The sequence below is a fragment of the Pan troglodytes genome, chromosome 3, assembly GCF_028858775.2.
Source record: "Pan troglodytes isolate AG18354 chromosome 3, NHGRI_mPanTro3-v2.0_pri, whole genome shotgun sequence".
Taxonomy (NCBI): domain Eukaryota; kingdom Metazoa; phylum Chordata; class Mammalia; order Primates; family Hominidae; genus Pan; species Pan troglodytes.
In genome coordinates this window covers 5,770,865-5,789,918 of record NC_072401.2, presented here as the reverse complement: position 1 = coordinate 5,789,918, position 19,054 = coordinate 5,770,865, and the positions used below count along the sequence as shown (strand labels likewise).

General features: G+C 50.8%; 1 protein-coding gene across 5 annotated transcripts in view; it reads right to left on the bottom strand.

Annotated features, from left to right (window-relative positions):
- The window catches only part of STK32B (serine/threonine kinase 32B), a 445,681-nt gene that overhangs the window by 33,833 nt on the left and 392,794 nt on the right, over positions 1-19,054 (bottom strand). For all 5 annotated transcript variants that reach the window (XM_016951222.4, XM_024356003.3, XM_016951221.4 and 2 more), the window contains 3 exons: positions 18,942-19,045; positions 8,763-8,879; positions 5,453-5,578 (listed from right to left, as the gene is read on the bottom strand). In XM_016951222.4, the coding sequence (XP_016806711.1) occupies positions 5,453-5,578; positions 8,763-8,879; positions 18,942-19,045 (347 nt within the window). The remainder of the gene's footprint in view (positions 1-5,452; positions 5,579-8,762; positions 8,880-18,941; positions 19,046-19,054) is intronic.

The following is a 19,054-nucleotide window of genomic DNA, read 5'->3' as shown; positions in this document are numbered from 1 at the left end:
TGTTGAGGGATCAAATGATAAGAGTTTGCCAAGCTTCCAGAACAGTGGATGCCTGACCATGGTGGCCGTTCCACAACTGGCCATTCCCTCTGCTTCTCTGCTGTCCCCTCACCTCCCTAGGATTCCTGGCCTTGAACCCAATTTACAAGAAAGGGTCTTGCTACCTAAAGTTGAACTTGCCTTGGCCATGCTGCCTAATCTGCTTGATGCCAGCCAGTGCCTTTGCCATGATCTGGGGGCAGGAGGAAGACAGGGACTTTGCAGACAGAACTGGGGAAAGTCCTGGCTTCCCTAACTCCCGGGAACTCCCTAAACCTCTATGGGCCTCAGTTTCCATATTGTAAGATGAGGGCACTAGGGCAAGTTTGTGAGGCTGACATGAGAAAATGCAAGAAAAGCTCCTAGCCCAGCCCCTGCCACACAGTAGTTGCCCAATAAATGTTACCGAGTTGTCACTGTGTCATTCGTGGGCTAATGGAGTGGAGTCCTATGTCCTTTGCCCCTTGCTTTCTCAGTCCTAGAGGCTGGGCCTCATCCTTTCTGTTGTGACCTGCTATGGACGCTCCTTAGGTTCACGGTGCCAATGGCCTCTCCCTTCCCCTGCCTGGCACTGGGCTTTGTCCATCATCACCAACTCCTGGAACTCAACTATGATCCCCTTCCCTGATTTCACACATCTGTCCTCCAGAAGTTGCCCTCTCCTAAGGAGCAAGTTGAATCTCAGGCCCAGGTCTCTCCAGACCTGTTTTACCTGCCACTCATTCATTCGTTCATAAATATGCAGGCTCTGCCTTGTTTTGCCTGCCACTCATTCATTCATTCATAAAAATGCAGGCTCTGGATCTAGACCATCTGAATTCAAACTCTGTCAATTTCTCACTGAGAAATCTTGGGCAAGCTGCCTAACCTTGCTGAGAATGCCATAAACAGGATCCACTTCCCAGGACTGGTGTGAAGCTGACACGAGGTAAGGCACACAAAGTTATCAGCACAATGCCAGGTACACAGAACATGCTCAGTCCTGTTGGCCATCATCATTCATTCACTCACATGACAAGCACACACTTAGACCTTCTAGTGCCTTCTATTGTCACCCATTGTTCTGGGGTCTGGCTCAGGCAGAGGTCAGCCAACACTTCGGGGCCCTCACCCTCCGAAGTTCCCAGCAGGATGGCAGGCGCACTGTGACAGAGTGTTCTCACCACTGATGTATCCCTAGGCACTCATGCAGAGGGTTGCAGGAGAGGCTGAGGCCTGCTCTGTGCAGGGAGGTGGTGGCGCTGGCTGGGAATGTCCCAGAGGAGGCCAAGCTTGGGCTTGTCTTTCATTCAGAAGGTGACATAACTTGCCTGTCCCCTGCAAATCTCATGTTGAGATGTAATTCCCAGTTTGGGAGGTGGGGCCTGATGGGAGGTGTTTGGTTCATGGGGACAGATCCCTCATGGCTAGGTGCTGTCCTCACAATAGTGAGTGAGCTCTGGTGAGACATCTGGTAGTTTAAGAGCGTGTGGCACCCCCCACCCCCACTGCTGTTCCTGCTCCTGCCACGTGACACACCTGCTCTTGCTTCACCTTCCGCCCTGACTGGAAGCTCCCTGATGCCTCCCCAGAAGCAAAGCTGATGCAGGTGCCATGTTTCCTGTACAGCCCGCACGACTGTAAGCCAGTTAAGCCTCTCTTCTTTATAAATTACCCAACCTCAGTTATTGCTTTATAGCAATGCAAGAATGGCCTAATACAGAAGGCTTCTGCTGAGACTGGCAATTGGGCCAGTCCTTGCTTTATGCTGTCTTGAAGGAGGGGTAGGAGACTGCCTTGTGGACAAGGAGAGGAAGGGATCACCAGAAGAGGAAGTGGCCTGTGCAAGGTTCCAGCTAGGAGACAGCACAGCCAGAGGTGGGCTACGGGCCTGTGGGTGGGGTTGAGGCTCACGGCTCTGTAGGTGAGTGTGTGGTGGGGGGCTTGCTTGTGTGTGTGTTTGTATGGGAATGTGCATGTGTGTGAAGGTGTGTGTGGGTGAGTATATATGTGAATGCATGTGTTTGTGTAGGGTAAGTAGGTATGTGTGTGAGACTGTGTGTGGGGGCAAGTGTGCATATGTGTGGGGGGGGGAATGAGTGTGCGTGTGTGTCTGTGTGTGACTGTGAGTGTATGAGTGTGCATCAGTGTGTGGGTGTGTGCAGGAGAGGGGCTGAGGAGGAGCAGCAGGCCAGGGTGCTGCAAAGGCAAGCACCTGCCAACAGGCTCAGGCACACAATATGGCAAAGCCACAGGCTGACCCCAGGTGCCCCCCAGGGCATCCCAGCACACAGCCTCGGGGCAGGCTCAGACACCACGCGAGGAAGTGTTAATTAGGCAATTTGTGCCTGATGTGCAGGACTGCATCGAGATTCCTAGCCTTCGTCAATCTCGCCCTGAGTTTGGCAGATCAGAGCCCGTGAAGAAGGTGGGCGTATTTCTCTGGACTGTCCAAAACGCGCGTTCAGAAGGAACTCAGCCAGGGTCATGCGCGCAGAGCCGAGGCTTTGGAAGCCTCTGGGCACTACTCCCCAGGCTCTGTGAAAGTCCTGGTTTCTCATCTGATCTGTGAAGAATTGGGGTGCAGCCGCCTGAGGTCACAGAGATGGCAGAAGAGACCCAAACCTTTACTCCCGGCTCAGGAGAGCCTGCTGGTCTCCTTCTGAGGACTCTGCCCTGTGGTTTATTTTCTGTCTTTGTAGGTTTATTGGCTTATGGCTCCACAAAACCCTACCCTTGTGGTTGTCAACTGGGAACAACTTTATCCTCAGGGGATGCTTGGCAATGTCTGGAGACATTTTTGTTTGCACAACAGAGGGGATGCTACTGGCATCTCATGAGTACAGTCCCGGGGTGCTGCTAAACACTGTACAGGCAAAGGACAGTCCCCCATCCCAAAGAGTGGTCCCTCCCCAAAGGTCGACCCGCAGTGGGGGCTGCCCTCTGTTGTCTGTAAGCTCCCTGGCAGCTGGCCCTGGGGCTGTTTTCTTCCCAGGGGTCCAGCTCCTGTGCAGCACAGTGCTGGTGGGTGTAGGTGCTCGGGGGACACAGATGGTGACAGTAAGGTCTGTGCTTTTCACTTTCTCATTGGCCAGCAGAATAGGGTGGGAAATGGGATGGAGACTGCCTGCCCCCAGCATTGAGCCATTGCCCCCGCAGCTGTCCCTGCTGGCCCCAAGGCACACTTGCACACCACACACACACACAGATACACAGGCACACAGACACAAAAACACAGGCGTGCGCGCACACACACACACACAGATGCACAGGCACACACAGACATAAAGGCACACACACACACAGGCACACAGACACATACAGACATACAGACAGACACACAAGCAGGTACACACACACAGACACATACACATAGACACACAAACATACAGACACAAAAACAGAGGCACACACACGCAGATACACAGGCACACATAGACATATAGGCACACACACACGGGCATGCACACAGACATACAGATGTACAGACACACAGACACATGGGTACACACAAATGCACTGGCATGCACACACAGGCACACACAGATGCACAGGCACACACACGGACACACTTCCACACATACCCACACAGGCACACAGAGCTCCCAGTTGGCCAAGCGAAACCCTAAAATAATTATATTGGGAGAACAGCGGAGAGGTCTACCTGAACAGCCACTCTATGCTAAGCCTGCCCTGGACACTTTGTCCCCATGGCCTGTTCCCACAGCAGTCCAAGGGGTGTCTGAAGAGCCAGGGAGCTTTCTGAACTCAGAGGCAGCACCATGTCCACTCTGGGGTCAAGGAAGCCTTCCAGCCGGGCAGATTCCCTAAGGTTAGGCAGGTCTGGGCAGGTAGAAGGAGGTCCAGGCAGTTGGAATGGCACACGGCCAGGCCTGGAAGACAGGGACGAAGCCCTGTGCAACCTGCCATTCCATAGCCTGTCTGGAGCCCTGCCTGCGAGGGAAGTGGGGAGAAAGGTGGGCTCAGGGGAGAGCAGGGCCAGCCCTGGACCAGGTGAACTGGCTAAGCAGGTGGGGATGCGACGCTGCTCACAGGGAGAGGACGGGAACAGACTAGCGTCAGCCAGGCTTGGCATCGGTTGGATTCAGTGGTGAACACTGGGCAGGCTGTGGGGAGGGTCTGTGTTCAGACAGTGCGTGTGCGCTGCTACCACGGTTTGTGAAAAGGGTCTGGAAGCCTGGCGCTCTTGGAGAAACTGATGTGGGGAGACATTATTTTTGCACCAAAAGGAGTGACATAAGCCTTTAAAATAATCTGACATGAAACACTAGTCGGGGACGTCTGAGGCTCCCCAGGAACCAGCCTAGAAATCTCTTGCCTTCCAGGCTGGAGTCTCCACCTCCATTCACATAATACGGGGCTGGAACAGGCAACAACAAAGAGCAAATGTTGTGTCCTTTTTCCTGCTCACACCACTGCTACGGGGCAGGGCAAGGACAGGTGAGCGGGTGGGGTGTGCTCTCCTAGGTCACAGATGGCAGAGGTGGCTGAACTGGAATGTCACCCAGGATTTCCGTCCCAATTGTCACTATTCCTCAGGTGCTCTCTGCAATTCCCTCTAGGAGAAATGTAACTGCTCAGCAGGAAGGGACCACAGGAGGCTTCCAGGCAGGTCCAAACTTTCAGTGTCTCTCCTGGAGGACCCAGGAGCCTCCAGCTCCTGCCAGAACCCTCCTTTAAAATGTAAATCCAATGCTTTCACTTCCCTGCCTTAAACACTCCAGTTTCTGGGGGACAAAACCTAAAACTATGACCGTGGCCTCTGGAAGCCCTTTTGGTGTGGCATGTGTTCCTTCCTGGCCCCATTTCCTATTATATTCCCTCTGGTTTATTCCCTTAAATGCTATAAAATTGTTCTTTGAAACCCAGGCTTTCTGCTGCCTTCAAGAGTGTGATCTTGGCGACCTCTTTGCCTGGAAGGCTCATTGCCCATCCCTGCAGTCCTGGTTCCCTCACTTTACCTCTAGGTCTCTGCCGACCCTCCCTAAAAGAAGCCCCTGCCTCCGCCCCTCCCATCCCACCTCTCTTCCGAGCTTGTGCAACAAGTGCTGACTGCCCTGTCGGGGTAGGTCATTGCCTGTCTTCCTCTACTCGGCAGTCAGCTCTGTGGAAGCAGAAGGGTAGATCAGCCTGCTATCCCCACACCTGGACCTGAGCACCTGGGGGTGGGATTCAGTGACAGAGAGAAGGCTTGGCACCCCCAAAGGACCTACCACAAGGAGGGAAGCTGCACAGCTGGGACCCTGGAAATCAGGCCCAAGTTCACCCCGAATTCCAGGAAGACGTAAGCCCTTGGTGCTCAGGTGGCCGTGGCCAGCAGAGGGCTCACTAGCCAGCTGCCAAAGTCTTGCTTTGCACCAAGGTGGGGACCCTGCAGAGGGGTGGCATGACATCAGGTGGGACTTCCACTCACATTGGGCACAAAGCCGGGCATCAGTGCCTTCTCGAACACCGCGTCCCAGTTCATGTCGGCCAAGTAGGGCACGCTCTGTATGTCATGAAGGCTGGACACGCGGCTCTCAGGATCCTTGGTCAGGAGCTGCAGTTAGAGGGCAAATGAGTTTCCATGAATTGGGCATCCCTCAAGGTTAGCGGGGACTCTGAAGGAGGGGGTCTCAGGGCAATTAATGTGCCTCTGCTCTTCATGCTCTATTGATGTTGTGCCCCGTCTGGATCGCTGTTGTTGGAAGTGCCATCTGCACTCATCTCTTTATAGCCAGGGAGAAACTGAGAGGTCAGGCTGCTTCTGCAAGGTCATCCAGTGAGGGACTGTTAGGGCAGGGACCAGACTTTCAGCCCCCATGTTCCTTTCTGGGACTGGAGCCTGTAACAGGCTGCCTCTCTGATGTCTGGAGAAGCATCCAATTACAAATACAAAGAATTAGCTGCCTCATCTTAGGATTTCCAACTTGGTAATGAGAGGCACCAAATTGTAATAAAATTTATACCTGGACAGCTACAAGGTGACCTCTGTGACCTAATGAAGTGGCCTCATTTGTAGCCAAGGGGACACTTTTTAGCTTCTCTTCTAATTGAGTTTCAGGTAATAAGGAGTGACGTAGCATAAGAACAGCTGAAGACTATGACCTGGCATCCCAGCAGGCCTCCCAACTTGCCAAAACCCTGTAGCTTATCTACTGAAAAAGCACAGGGGCCAAGAATGAAAAGACAGAGGCCTGGCCCCGGGACTGTCATTTAACAGCTGTGACCTTGGGCGAGCTGCTGGGTGCCCTGGGCTCATTGCCTCCCTGAAAGCAGGGGGAATAATGGAGACTTCTCCACTTCCAGCTCATGGTAGGATGAGACCAAATGGGACTGGTAAGGACCTGGCACATACTTAGAAAGGGGGGGCGCACACCAGGGTCCACAGGTGGAGCTGGAAGTCAGAGCCCCCTGCCAGTTCACACACACCTGTCACTGCAGAAATCTCCCACCTATGCCCATTGAGTGGCTGCAGTCACAGCCCACAGGGATAGCTAGCAGGGGTTGCATCTGCTGATCACGGCTGCCACTCTTTAGGGGCTGTCCCAAAACAGTGGGTGCCAACTTAAGCAGGTTCCACTTCAATACCATGTGGAAGTTCACTGTTCAGGGCAGCTGTTCTGAAAACATGCTGATGCCCAGACCTGAGGGCCAGATTCTGAGTCACTTGGGTGGGCTGGGAGGTGCAGGCATTGGTGGTATGTAAGGCTTCCACATGGTTCTAATGAGCAGTCAGGGTTAAGAGACACTGACTTATAAGAACCAGGTGACGGGATGCGAGAGTGATCTGGCTGCGACACCTGTCATGCCATTGATTGCCAGGGTTGCTTCGGCTAATCTGGCTGGCTAGGCAGGTGTCCCCTTGCTCTCTCACGACTCCATGTGCATCCCTCCGAAAGCTGTGCACCCAGTCAAAGAGGATGACCATCCCCAATAGAGGAGGATCGGTCTTCGGTCAAGGGTATATGAGTAGCTGTGCTGCCCTGCTAGAGCCTCCAAACAAGCTCTCAAGAACCAGCCGGTGGATTTCCTTTAAAGTAATTCAACAGATTAATAATTCAACAAGCCATTATAGCCATGTAGGGATTAAAAGCTGGGACCTGAAGTTAGGAGAGTTTGGATCAAAATCCTGCTTCTGCCTTTTAATAGCTCTGTGGCATTGGTTGAATGATTTTGGTTTCCTACGCCTCGGCTTTCTCATCTCTGGTACTGGGATAGTGACACTCTCCCTGCTCACAGGGCTTGGGAGGAGTAAGGGAGAAGAGCCATCGTATGGCCCAGAACGCAGGATCCTAAACAGTGCTGGCTGCTATTGTCATCATTCCTTTAAAAACAACTGGGTGCCAACCTCATGCAAGACTCAGCCCCATGCAAGACTCAGCTCCATGCATCGTGGAGGATGTGAAGGGAGCCTTGAAGGCAGGGCACCAAGATCTCCTGCCCATGTCAGACTGGAGTGCACACCAGAACCACCTGGAGAGCTCATGGAGACACAGACAGTGGGGCCCACCCCAGGTGTCTGATTCAGGTCTGGGTGGAGCCTGAGGATGTGCATTTCTAACAGGCTCCCACATGACGCTGATGCTGGCTGGTCCTAGGCCCATACCTTGGGAACCACTGCTTTAGTCTAATAGCAACAGTTCCTGCAGAAAGTCAAGGAGATTGATTCCTTCCTTCCTTCCTTCCTTCCTTCCTTCCTTCCTTCCTTCCCTCCCTCCCTCCTTCTCTCCTCCCTCCCTCCTTCCTTCCTTCCTCTCTCCCTCCGTCCCTCCCTTCCGCCTCGCCTCGCTTCTTTCAGAGTTTCGCTCTTGTTGCCCGGGCTGCAGTAAAATGGTGCGATCTTGGCTCACCACAACCTCTGCCTCCCAGGTTCAAGTGATTCATCTGCCTCAGCCTCCAAGTAGCTGGGATTACAGGCATGCGCCACCTACTTTTGTAGGTGGCTACTTTTGTATTTTTAGAGAGACGGGGTTTCTCCATGCTGGCCAGGCTGGTCTCGAACTCCTGACCTCATGTGATCCACCTACCTCAGCCTCCCAAAGAGCTGGGATTACAGGCGTGAGCCACTGCGCCCAGCCGAGATACCCAATTTCTTAAAGGTCATTGAGTAAAAAGACCATGTGCAGCAGATTTTAAAAACCCACATGCAGGCTGGGCACGGTGGTTCATGCCTGTAATCCCAGCACTTTGGGAGGCCGAGGCTGGCGGATCACAAGGTCAGGAGATTGAGACCATCCTGGCTAACGTGGTGAAACCCCGTCTCTACTAAAAATACAAAAAATTAGCCGGGCGTGGTGGCGGGTGCCTGTAGTCCCAGCTACTCGGGAGGCTGAGGCAGGAAAATGGCGTGAACCCGGGAGGCGGAGCTTGCAGCTTGCAGTGAGTCGAGACTGCGCCACTGCACTCCAGCCTGGGCGACAGAGTGAGACTCCATCTAAAAAAAAAAAAAAAAAAAAAAAAAAAACCCACATGCATTATTTCCGTTTATTAGGAGCTCATAGCAGAGTGACAAGAGCCTAGGGGCTTGCTGTCACAGCTGCCACTGTCCTCCGAGGTGTGCTGATCTGCACGCACCCCCATAACAGCGTTTATTCCACGGCATCTGGCATTTGAGCGCAGCTGATTTGATCATCTCTACCCCGAGTATGCCATTTGTATTCTCACCCCTTCGTTTGCTGATATGGCTGTTTCTACACTCACCGTACCTCCCTGGTGGGGCAGGCTGGGAGCTGCCCCCTTACCTTCCTCAGCAGGGCCACCATCCCCTTGCACCACGTGGAGGAGTAGTGGACACGCTCCACCTTGAACATGTTGAGGATTTCATCGATGGGCGTGGCCGAGTGGATTTCGTACGGCCTCTGCAATCAAAGGACAACAGCCAGAATCAGAGAGAGAGCCATTGGAAGGCACCGTCCGCATTTTAAGATTGTATGATTATGAGGGATGGTTTATTCTTCCTCTTCAAGTAACAGTGGGTGCTTCTCTTTCACGGCAGAGCAGGTGGCCCGAACCCAAGTGCCAACAGTAACCAGGCCCAGGAGGCAGTGCAGGACCCGGCAGGTGGGTGCTGCTTCTGTGGCCATGGGATGTTAGGGGTGGCTCACCGAGGTCACACAGCCCACAAATGCCAGAGGCAGGACTCACTGTCAGCAGCTTTACACCAGAATCCCTGCTCCAGTCACAGGCTTGCGGGCTGACTCTTGCCGTCCACCAGGCACCCAGGGACACCTCCAGTCATAGCCCCCACTTGCTGGGCCTTGGCCGCCACTTTCCCTGTCCTGGCCGAACTGGCCCATGGGGTGGACAGAGCTGAGATGGCCAGTGTCTGGGTGTGGTTGGGCTGAGGGATGGGAGGACTCCAGCCTCGTCCCCTGACTTCTCACCTGTCCTCCCCTCCCTACAGTGAGGATGTGTAAGCTCTGCTCTCCCCCAGTTTCTGAACTTGGTAGAAAATGAAGCCTCCTGACCATGTTTTCTCAACATTGCCATGTGCAGCTTCTTGCTTCTAAGTCCCTCTCAAAGCTTGGGAAGATTTTCTTGACTGTGACCCTGGGGACAAGGCTTGGAGTGCTTCTGAGCAGCAGTGCACTCCCGGTCCCCGCTCCCTGTGCCCCAACCCCCATGAACATATCGCCCAGAGCCTCTCCAGCTGAACTGCGGTCCAAGACGTTTTCAGGTTGGTATCATGGCCACATGTCTTGGGATGACAAAAACAACAGTTTCCCTGGCACGTGTGGTGGTACAACAAACTGATCCTGGAGAAATCTGAGCGATGAATTCGTGATTAACCCATATGAAGTTGACTGCCATTAATATGTGCCAGTATAATTAGTGCTGTCTGTCTCCTCCACAAAGCTGTGGGCTGCTCAAAGGGGGAATTTGACCACGCTCATTTCTGTGTTCTCGGGGCCCCAGTAGTGTCTGTCATCGAGCAGGGTCCCAGAGCATGGCGACAGTGAACGTCTCAGTCCCTCCTGCGACAGTGACCGTCTCAGTCCCTCCGCAGGTGCTGAGCGAACGCTGACCCTGAGTCAGACGCCATACTGGGATCCCACTGCCACCTTGGTCCCTGGGTTTGGGGTTTCCAGGTACACACTGTGAAAAAACACTCACTTGTACTGGCTGCACCTTGAGTTCTTGCTTCGGAAAAGTTCCAAGAAGCCCAGCCCTGCAAACCAGTAGGATCTGGAGATGCCAGAGTTGGGAACGAACTCCCCTTATCTCCATGCTGAAAACCCCACCTGGGGAGGAGCTGATTTCCTATGCATGTGGCATATGTAGAAGCATGATCCGCTTGCACTGACCTTACTGGCCACCCTCCCAGGTTGTGGTCACTGGACTGTCACCACCATGTGATCGAGCCCACACGTTGTGTGGGTAACACCGCGGCACTTAAGGTTCTGGCTCCAACCTCATGGAACCACAATTCCCACAGGGCTGCTGCAGACAGAAGGCGCCCGCCCAAAGGGGCAAGGGGTCCCGATCCTTGGGAGGGCTACAGTTCCCTGGAGTGAAGGGACACCTTTATCTTTACCAAACAGGGGGCCTTGGAGAAGATGTTGGCCCTGAGGGGTGCGCCTGTGCCCCCTCAGATGTGCCTACCCAGAAGGGAGCTTTTTTTCCCGACTGGCGCCTTCTCTCTTATCTGTTAATTGAGTGAGGACCTGTCCATTTCACCGTATAATAGGCAGAGCAAAACCAAAACCCGTGGGCTCTCTAGAAAGTCTAGTTAACTTGATAAATTAACACTTAAAAAATCTTTCTTCAATTTTTTTTAATCTAATGGGAAAGTTACTTCCATGAATGAGCATTTCCTGCCCATCATTGCGTGTGTGAGATCCCTTCGCACTTCGCCAGAAACAACTACCATAGTTAGAATGATGAGAGCCGATCTTAACTGAAAATGCCCCTTACGTGACACAAAGCTCATAGAATCTTTATGAGCTGGTGACTGTTAACATGACCATTTCACAGAAGACAAAACCGAGGCACTATATCCTGGAGCTGGGCACTGAGGTGAAAGGCCAGGCAGTGTGAATTGCCAAGGCTCACCTCTGACCACTGCTGTTACAGGGGAAATTGTGTCCCCCAAATTCATATGCTAAAGTCCTAGCCCCCAGGACCTCAGAATGTGACCTTATTTGGACATAGGCTCTTCCTAGAAGTAATCCAATTGAGTCATTAGAGTTGGTCCTAATTCTACGTGACCTGAGTCCGTACAGAAGGGGGACTTTATGGCACAGAAAGACACATAGAGGAAAGACGATGTGAAGAAGACAGCCATCCACACGCCAAGCAGAGAGGTCTGGAATAGGTCCTTCCCTCAGCCTCAGGAGGAATGAGCCCTGCCAACCACTTCATCTCAGACTTCTGGCCTTCAGAACTGTGAGAGAATAATTTTTGTTTAAGCCACCCAGTGTGTGGATCTTAGTTACGGCCATCACAGGTAATGAACAGCAGCCCCACAGAGCTCTCACTCCAGGAGGTGGCTGACTTTGACTCTGCTCCTGTGATGAATTGGTGACCTCTGTAGATGGGGCCCGGCATGAGCAGGACAGACATGGTCCCTCCTGCACTGAGCTCACTGTCTTGGAGAGAGATGGGCAATAAAGAGAGGTTGGGGGTGGAATGAGTGCTGGGGAGGGAATCTATGGGGCCGCTGGGCATGTTTGCGGAAGGGCAGTTCTCTATAATCTCCACAGGGGCAGGGGCAGGGGCAGGAGACCCAGAGCTCAGGGCTACCACTGGGAGATGAGCTGGGGCTGAGTTCAGTTTTGGACTTTTTTTTTTTTAGATGGAGTTTCACTCTTGTCGCCTAGACTGGAGTGCAATGGTATGATCTCGGCTCACTGCAACCTCCACCTGCCAGGTTCAAGCGATTCTCTTGCCTCAGCCTCCCAAGTAGCTGGGATTACAGGCACGCGTCACCATGCCCCACTAATCTTTTTTATTTTTAGTAGAGACCAGGTTTTACCATGTTGGCCAGGTTGGTCTCGAACTCCTCACCTCAGGTGATCTGCCCGTCTCAGCCTCCCAGAGTGCTGGGATTACAGACGTGAGCCACTGCACCCAGCCATTTTGGACTATTTATAATTGCTCCTTCCTGTCTTTTTTGCTTTTCAATAAACAGTTCTGCCCAACACAGTCCCACCCCTACCCTGAAAAGGAGGTGCAAAGACCCTGGACAATGATGGGGCACTTCATCCCTCATTTCAAACGTCAGGAAACTGAGGCTGGGAGATGAAAAGAGACTTTCCTAATGTCCCCGATTCTCATCCCCTGGTCTTTCTGCAGTGCCACCAGAGACCCAGAATCCAAGCACCCAACTTGAACACCAGCCAGAAACAAATGTAAATGTTTTCTTATCATTTACATTTCATTCCCTGTTTCCTTATTGGTCATTCAAGGTGCTCATCAATTCTGCTATTCCACTGGACCTCCACATGAGCTACTCTCTCTCTCTCTCTCTCTCCCTAATCTCTGTAATTCTCTCTCCTTCTGGAGGCAACCGGACCAATTACAAAAACAATGATGATAATAATAACTCCAAGGCACTAGGAAGCCAGTGCAGGAAATACATTTAGAAATGAGTTCGGAACATGATGACTAAAACAAGTTCCACAGCTTTAGGCACCAGGTTCAGCCGTCATCTGTTTGAGTGGTTGTAGAGAAACGTAGGTTCTTTTATAAGATGACTGGCAAATATTAAGATCAATATCCTGTCTGCTTGTACTGATGCTGAGTTCTCTCACTCGCTGGCCTTAGGATATGCTGCGTCAGAATACCAGGTGGTATTTATAAGGTAAAGTAATTCCATGTACTGCTGGTAAAAGCAATTTTAGCAGTGGGACATTGGACATACTTATTATGGAGTGTGGGTGTGTCTCTATTCCAGGAAACTCGGTTTCTAAAAAAATTTTGCCAATTTACCAAAAAATAGAAGACAGAGGAAAAGAATTGCCGGATGTCTGTCATTTTCACTGTTAAAGTTGAGCTGGGCCTTGGAGACCATCTAATCCAATTTTTTTTCCCAAAATCTTTTTACTCAAAATCCCAAACACAGAACAGATGAAAGTGAAAAACAGTTCCTTAGGCAATTTAAACCTCCAAACCCCAGAGAAACACTTTCCCTGCCCCTGGAACCGTTGAATCATCTCTGCAGGGTCCTAGAGTCTGGGAAACACAGCTTGAAAACACTGAACAATTCACAAAGGTCCTTCCTCCTCCTTTGAATGGAGATCACAGACTCCATTACCTCCCAGGCTTGTGACTCCTGGCACAGTGCTCTACTGGCTCCCTTGGTGAGGTTACCTGGTCCTGTTTCTCCAGGTTCAGCCCACCCACGCCTTGTACATCCAGCGGTACTCAGTGCTGCTCTCTCACCTCTCGGCGGAGCTCTGGGCAACCTCCCTCCACTCGCTGGCCTCTCTGTACCCTCAACCTTCTCTGTCTACCCATTCCTAAGGAGAAGTGCTGACTGGGGTCAAAGGCAAGGGTAACACCAGGTCAGGGAGGTGGTTGGTGGGTGAGCAAAGAGGGTAAAGTCCTCATGTCCCCATGGAGTGGGCACCAAGAAGCACAGAATGTGGATGGGAACCCATCTCTGCTCATGAAGCCCATAGGCCTTACATGCTAATGGTCAGCAAACAGGTATGATCCAGCCTCTGCTCTCCGTGCCTGTCTCTAGTGCTTGAAGGGTGCTAAAGTGGGAAGGATGCAGGCTTTCAAGCAGGTCCTCCCAGGGTAGAAGTCCTAGGGGGATGTGAAAGGGGCGAGGGGTCCTTGAAATCCCACTCCATGGGGGTGCAATGCATTGTGCTAATGGCCTCACCTGCAGGATCCCACTTAGTCCTCCTGGTTGTTCTATGGCTGTGGTTCTCAATCAGGGACAACTGTCCCCCAGGGGATATTTGGCAATGTTTGGAGTCATTTTGGGTTGTCATAACTGGGTGGGGAGTTCTGCTGGCATCTGATGGGTGGAGGCCAGTGATACTGCTGAACATCCTAACAATGCACAGGACAGTCCCGCACCACAAAAAATCATCTGGCCTCAAATGTCCATAGTGCCGAGGAGGAGAAACCTGTACCACGGGCCTGTACTACTGTTCTCCCCATTTTATAGATAAGAAACAGGCTCACTGAAGACCACTGAGAGTCTAGGTGGCAAAGTCAGGATTTGAACCCAGACACATGTGGTTCTATGTATAATATGACCACCGTGCTGTCACTTCTCTGCTTAGGTACCATGGACAGTACCACACTACCTACAGAGTAAAGCCAAATGCCTCCAGCTGGCCTCAGGTCCTTTATAGACTGTCCCCTCACTATCCTTCTGACAGGTGGGTAGGCCAAAATGTTTGTTGAATCAGCCCTAGCTTCCACTTCTCTCCCTGCGCTCACACTATTCCTTCCAACCATTCATATGTGACCGAACTTCAACGTCTCCTCCCCCTGAAATTCTCCCCTGCTCCTCTAAACCTAAGTCAGCAGAGCTTTACCTGCATCTACCTGTCTTGTGGAATCATCACTGTGTGTGTATTTACTTATTTGCATAATAATCCGCACATCTCCTGTGTGCCAGACACCGCCTATGCCCTGATCACATTTTCTCATGTAATCTCACATGACCCTGCAGGTGGGCCTGATAAACCTTCCTTTGTGAATGAGGAAGTCAGGGCTCAGATGAGGTTAAGTGACTTAGCCCAAATCACAACACCAAGAAGCACAGAGTGTGGATGGGAACCCATCTCTGCTCATGAAGCCCATTGGCCTTACTTGCTAATGGTCAGCAAGCAGGTGTGATCCAGCCTCTGCTCTCAGTGCCTGCCTCTAGTGCTTGAAGACGCTAAATTGGGAAGGACACAGGCTTTCCAGCGGGTCCTCCCAGGGTAGAAGTAATAGGGGGATGTTTCCTGAGTGCCAGCCATTCATCAGTCATGGAGCTGGGTAATTAACATCATCAGAATCATTTAATTCTCAAAGCAATCCTATTGGGTAGATATAATTACGAATTTCTTCTTGTTAATACAAAAGGATTCTGAACATTCAGTCTGTTTAAAAGCCTTGCTTAGGATCCCAGATGGGGTACCTGGTTAGAGCCAGGGTTTGAACCTGTGAGATTCCTCTAAAGATTATTTTTCTCTATTATAAGGAAGCAGCTTTCGACTGAGTAAGGGGAAAATAATTTCTAGCCATTACAGCTGTCCAAGAGTGAAAAAGATTCTTTCTGGAGGTACAACGCTCCCTGGATCCTGAGGATAATCAATGAACAGATGGGTGCTCTCCTGTCAGAGAGACTTTGAGGTTTGTTGGGACAATGGGTGGCTAAAGATCTGTCCATCTCTTCTCTGTGGATATGGTCAGGGGAAGGGAGATCTCCTCATATCTCTTTCCACAGTGTTCTCTGGAGAGGCAGTAGTCAGAGTGCCAGGGTGACTGGGGCACCAAAAGGAATTCTGACGAGTGGCCCCTACTTGGGCCTTTTTCTTTCAATCAGCACGCCTGCCAGGGTAAGAACTAAGATTCTAGTTTGGCTCAGAGAGAAGGTGGATCCTACTTAGGTCTCTTGTCTAGCCTACAAGCTCCAACCAAAAGCACAGGGTTCTCTGCATCAGTGATTCCCAATGTTTTTGGCACCAGGGACTGGTTTTGTGGAAGACATTTTTTTCCATGGACTAGGGTTGCGGGGATGGTTTCAGGGTGATCCAAGTGCATTACATTTATTCTACACTTTATTATTATGATATTGTAATATATAATGAAATAATTACACAACTCACCATAATGTAGAACCAGAGGGAGCCCTGAGCTGGTTTTCCTACAACTAGGCAGTCGCACCTGGGGGTGATGGGAGGCAGTGACAGATCATCAGGCATTAGATTCTCATAAGGCGCACGGACCCTAGATCCCTCGCATGCACAGTTCACAAGAGGGTTTGCACTCCCATGAGAGTCTAATGCTACCGCTGACCTGACAGGAGGTGGAGCTCAGGTGGTGATGTGAGTAACGGGGAGCAGCTCTAAATACAGATGAAGCTTCCCTGGCTCACTTGCCATTCACCTTCACCCCCTGCTTTGCTGTGCGGCCAGTTCCTAACAGGCCACAGGCCAGTCCCCAGCCCCAGGGGTTGGAGAACCCTGGTCTGCACTGTGGTCTCAAACCTGCCAATGGGACTTGGCCCCTCTGCTGTCCATAAAGCATGCTTGGCTCCTCATGAGGAGAAACAGCTGTTTTCCTGGGTCCCTGGCTAACAAGCCATATTAATATCAATTTTCCACCCATTATTTTCAATGCATTCCAACTTTAAGATCCTAGAACAACATTGGGAATTCCCACTATGACCTTTTTATGTGAGACAGAGTCTTGCTCTGTCACACCCAGGCTAGAGTGCAGTGGCACGATCTTGGCTCACTGCAACCTCCGCCTCCCGGGTTCAAGCAATTCTCCTGCCTCAGACTCTCGAGTAGCTGCGATTACAGGCACCCGCCACCATGCCAGGCTAATTTTTTTGTGTTTTTAGTAGAGGCAGGGTTTCACCATATTGGCAAGGCTTGTTTCCATCTCCAACCTCAGGTGATCCGCCCTCCTCGGCCTCGCAAAGAACTGGGATTACAGATGTGAGTCACCGTGCCTAGCCTCCACTATGACTTTCTTTCCTCTTTTGGACGAAAGGAGCTCCCTGGATCCTACCCAAGGATGTTGTCATTGACATCACTGAGGAATTGCAAGAGGGGGGGATAACTCCTAAATTTACATAGTCCATGGATAAATATGAGTGTTTTTCAGCACAGCTTTTTGACTAAATCAACGGTTTCCAGTATGAAAAACAGAGAATAAATTATTTGCATAAACCTGTTGTCCTTTGGGTCAAAGAAGAAGCCAGTCAAATATATCTGGGAGAAAGATTTACAGTAGTACGTAACAGGTGGTGTTCTTTCATTCCATTACTTTGTCTCCATGCCAAAGGCCTGGATCCCCCATCATTTGCTTCTTCCTCTTCCAAGAAGCACCATCCTTGAAAATAGCATCTGGATCTTTCAGCAGAAAACTCAGAAGAATTAAAAAATAAAATAAAATAGTTTATTTGTGAATCAGCAGGGACCACTCCATCCTTGGGGCTTTTTGCCAAGCTATCATCTTTGATTGCACGACCCATGAGGAATGACTGCCAATATCTTTTCTGTTGGCAGGAGCCCAGTCACGTTTACGGCAACTGCTCACCAAGGTCATTGCTGTGATTGATTACATAAGATTAACAGCCTCTGGCGGATGCCAGTGTGTTCTGGTTCCTACGACATCGTGGACCCTCGTATTCCTCCTCTGAGTATATATATCAAAGGAAACAGCTAACAGGAAACGAACCGAGCAGGAACACCACACAGGCACCTGTCTTATGCAGCCCCGCAGCAGCTCACAGGTAAATCTGCGGGACATTAATTCTTTTCATTCAGTGAACAAGCTCATATTTTCTTTGCATTCTAAGAATGCAATGTATAATAATTATGTTTTTGAGAAATTCAGGGGAAATAACTGAGATCAAGAGCAGAAAATTGTTGCTTAACTACGGGGTGACAAATAATACTTAATTGCACTCAGAGTGTTCATGGTGTACAAACTGCTCTCATCACTCATTCATTCAACAAACATTCAGTCAACACCCATTACAACCATGCAATGGGACACCCACAATGAATAAGACACCATCATGCCCTCAAGGAAGGCACCTCCTATGGGCATGAATATGCATGTATGCAAATGACTGAAACAACATTAAAATTGTAGCCTGTGGGAGAATCTGGCTCTTTGCTTCTGTCAGCTCTGTGCTGGGCACTGGCGCTATGGAGATGAGTCTCAGGCAAACCATGTCTCCCACAGTCCAGGAACCCAGGAATCCTAAAACTCCAGCTCTGCTAAATAGACAGAAAGGATCTTATTATCCCCGTCATAGAAATGAGGAAACCATGGACCTGAGACATGGTGAAGTGACATCCTTTTCAAATGATACTTGTGCAAAGAAATAACACCTCAAAATGAATTTTAGTCAAAGTACTTTCTTTTTCTGAGACAGGGCCTCACTCTGTCACCTAGGCTAGAGTGCAGTGGTGCCATCATGGCTCACTGCAGCCTTGACCTCCCAGGCTCAGGTGATTCTCCTGCCTCAGCCTCCCAAGTAGCTGAGACTACAAGCGAGTGCCACCACGCTCAGCTATTTTTTTTAAAATTATGATTATTTGTAGAGATGTAATTTCCCTATGTTTCCCAGGCTGGTCTCAAATTCCTGGGCTCAAGCAATCCTCCCACCTCAGCCTCCCAAAGTGCTGGGATTACAGTGCTGAGCCACTGTGCCTGGCCTAGACATAATACTTTCTGCTCAAATAAAAAAATGTGTTATTACAGCCACCAAATAGACCCATTAATCATCTTCAGCTTGTAAATTTAAATGCAATAAAATACAAATACGTATTGATTGAATGTCCCATTTTTATAGGACACTGAGTTAGATATTCAGGGAAGATGTGAAACAAAGAGAAAAAAGAAGCATGGTCTTCACCTTTAAAGATTTTCCAATCAGCTAGAAAATCAGACATGAAGACCTTGTGTTGTGGGTTCAAAGAGGACAGTGTTTGAAACCACGAGGCCAAGGCGCTTTGATGTTTGACTTGTTGCTGATCCGCTGTGGGCCTTTGTGTAAGACCCTCCCCCACTGAATGCCTCTTTCCCATCTGTACAATGAGTGGGTTGGACCAGAAGTTCAGGGCGTTCACAGGCGGCACACAGGCATCAGGACTGAAACCTGGGGGGTGGTGATTCCCCCAGTGCTCCTTCCTGCACTGCGGGCCCTGCCGACTCTGCCCGTCCAGGTACAACGTGAGCCCCCACTGCACAGCCCCTCGTGTGTACCGCACAGGTGCCTGTCTTACCCAGCCCCGCAGCAGCTCATAGGCTGTGATGCCCAGGGACCACCAGTCGACAGGGTACGAGTATCCGGGGCCTCCGTCCATGTACACCTGGAATACTTCTGGAGCTGCCAAGG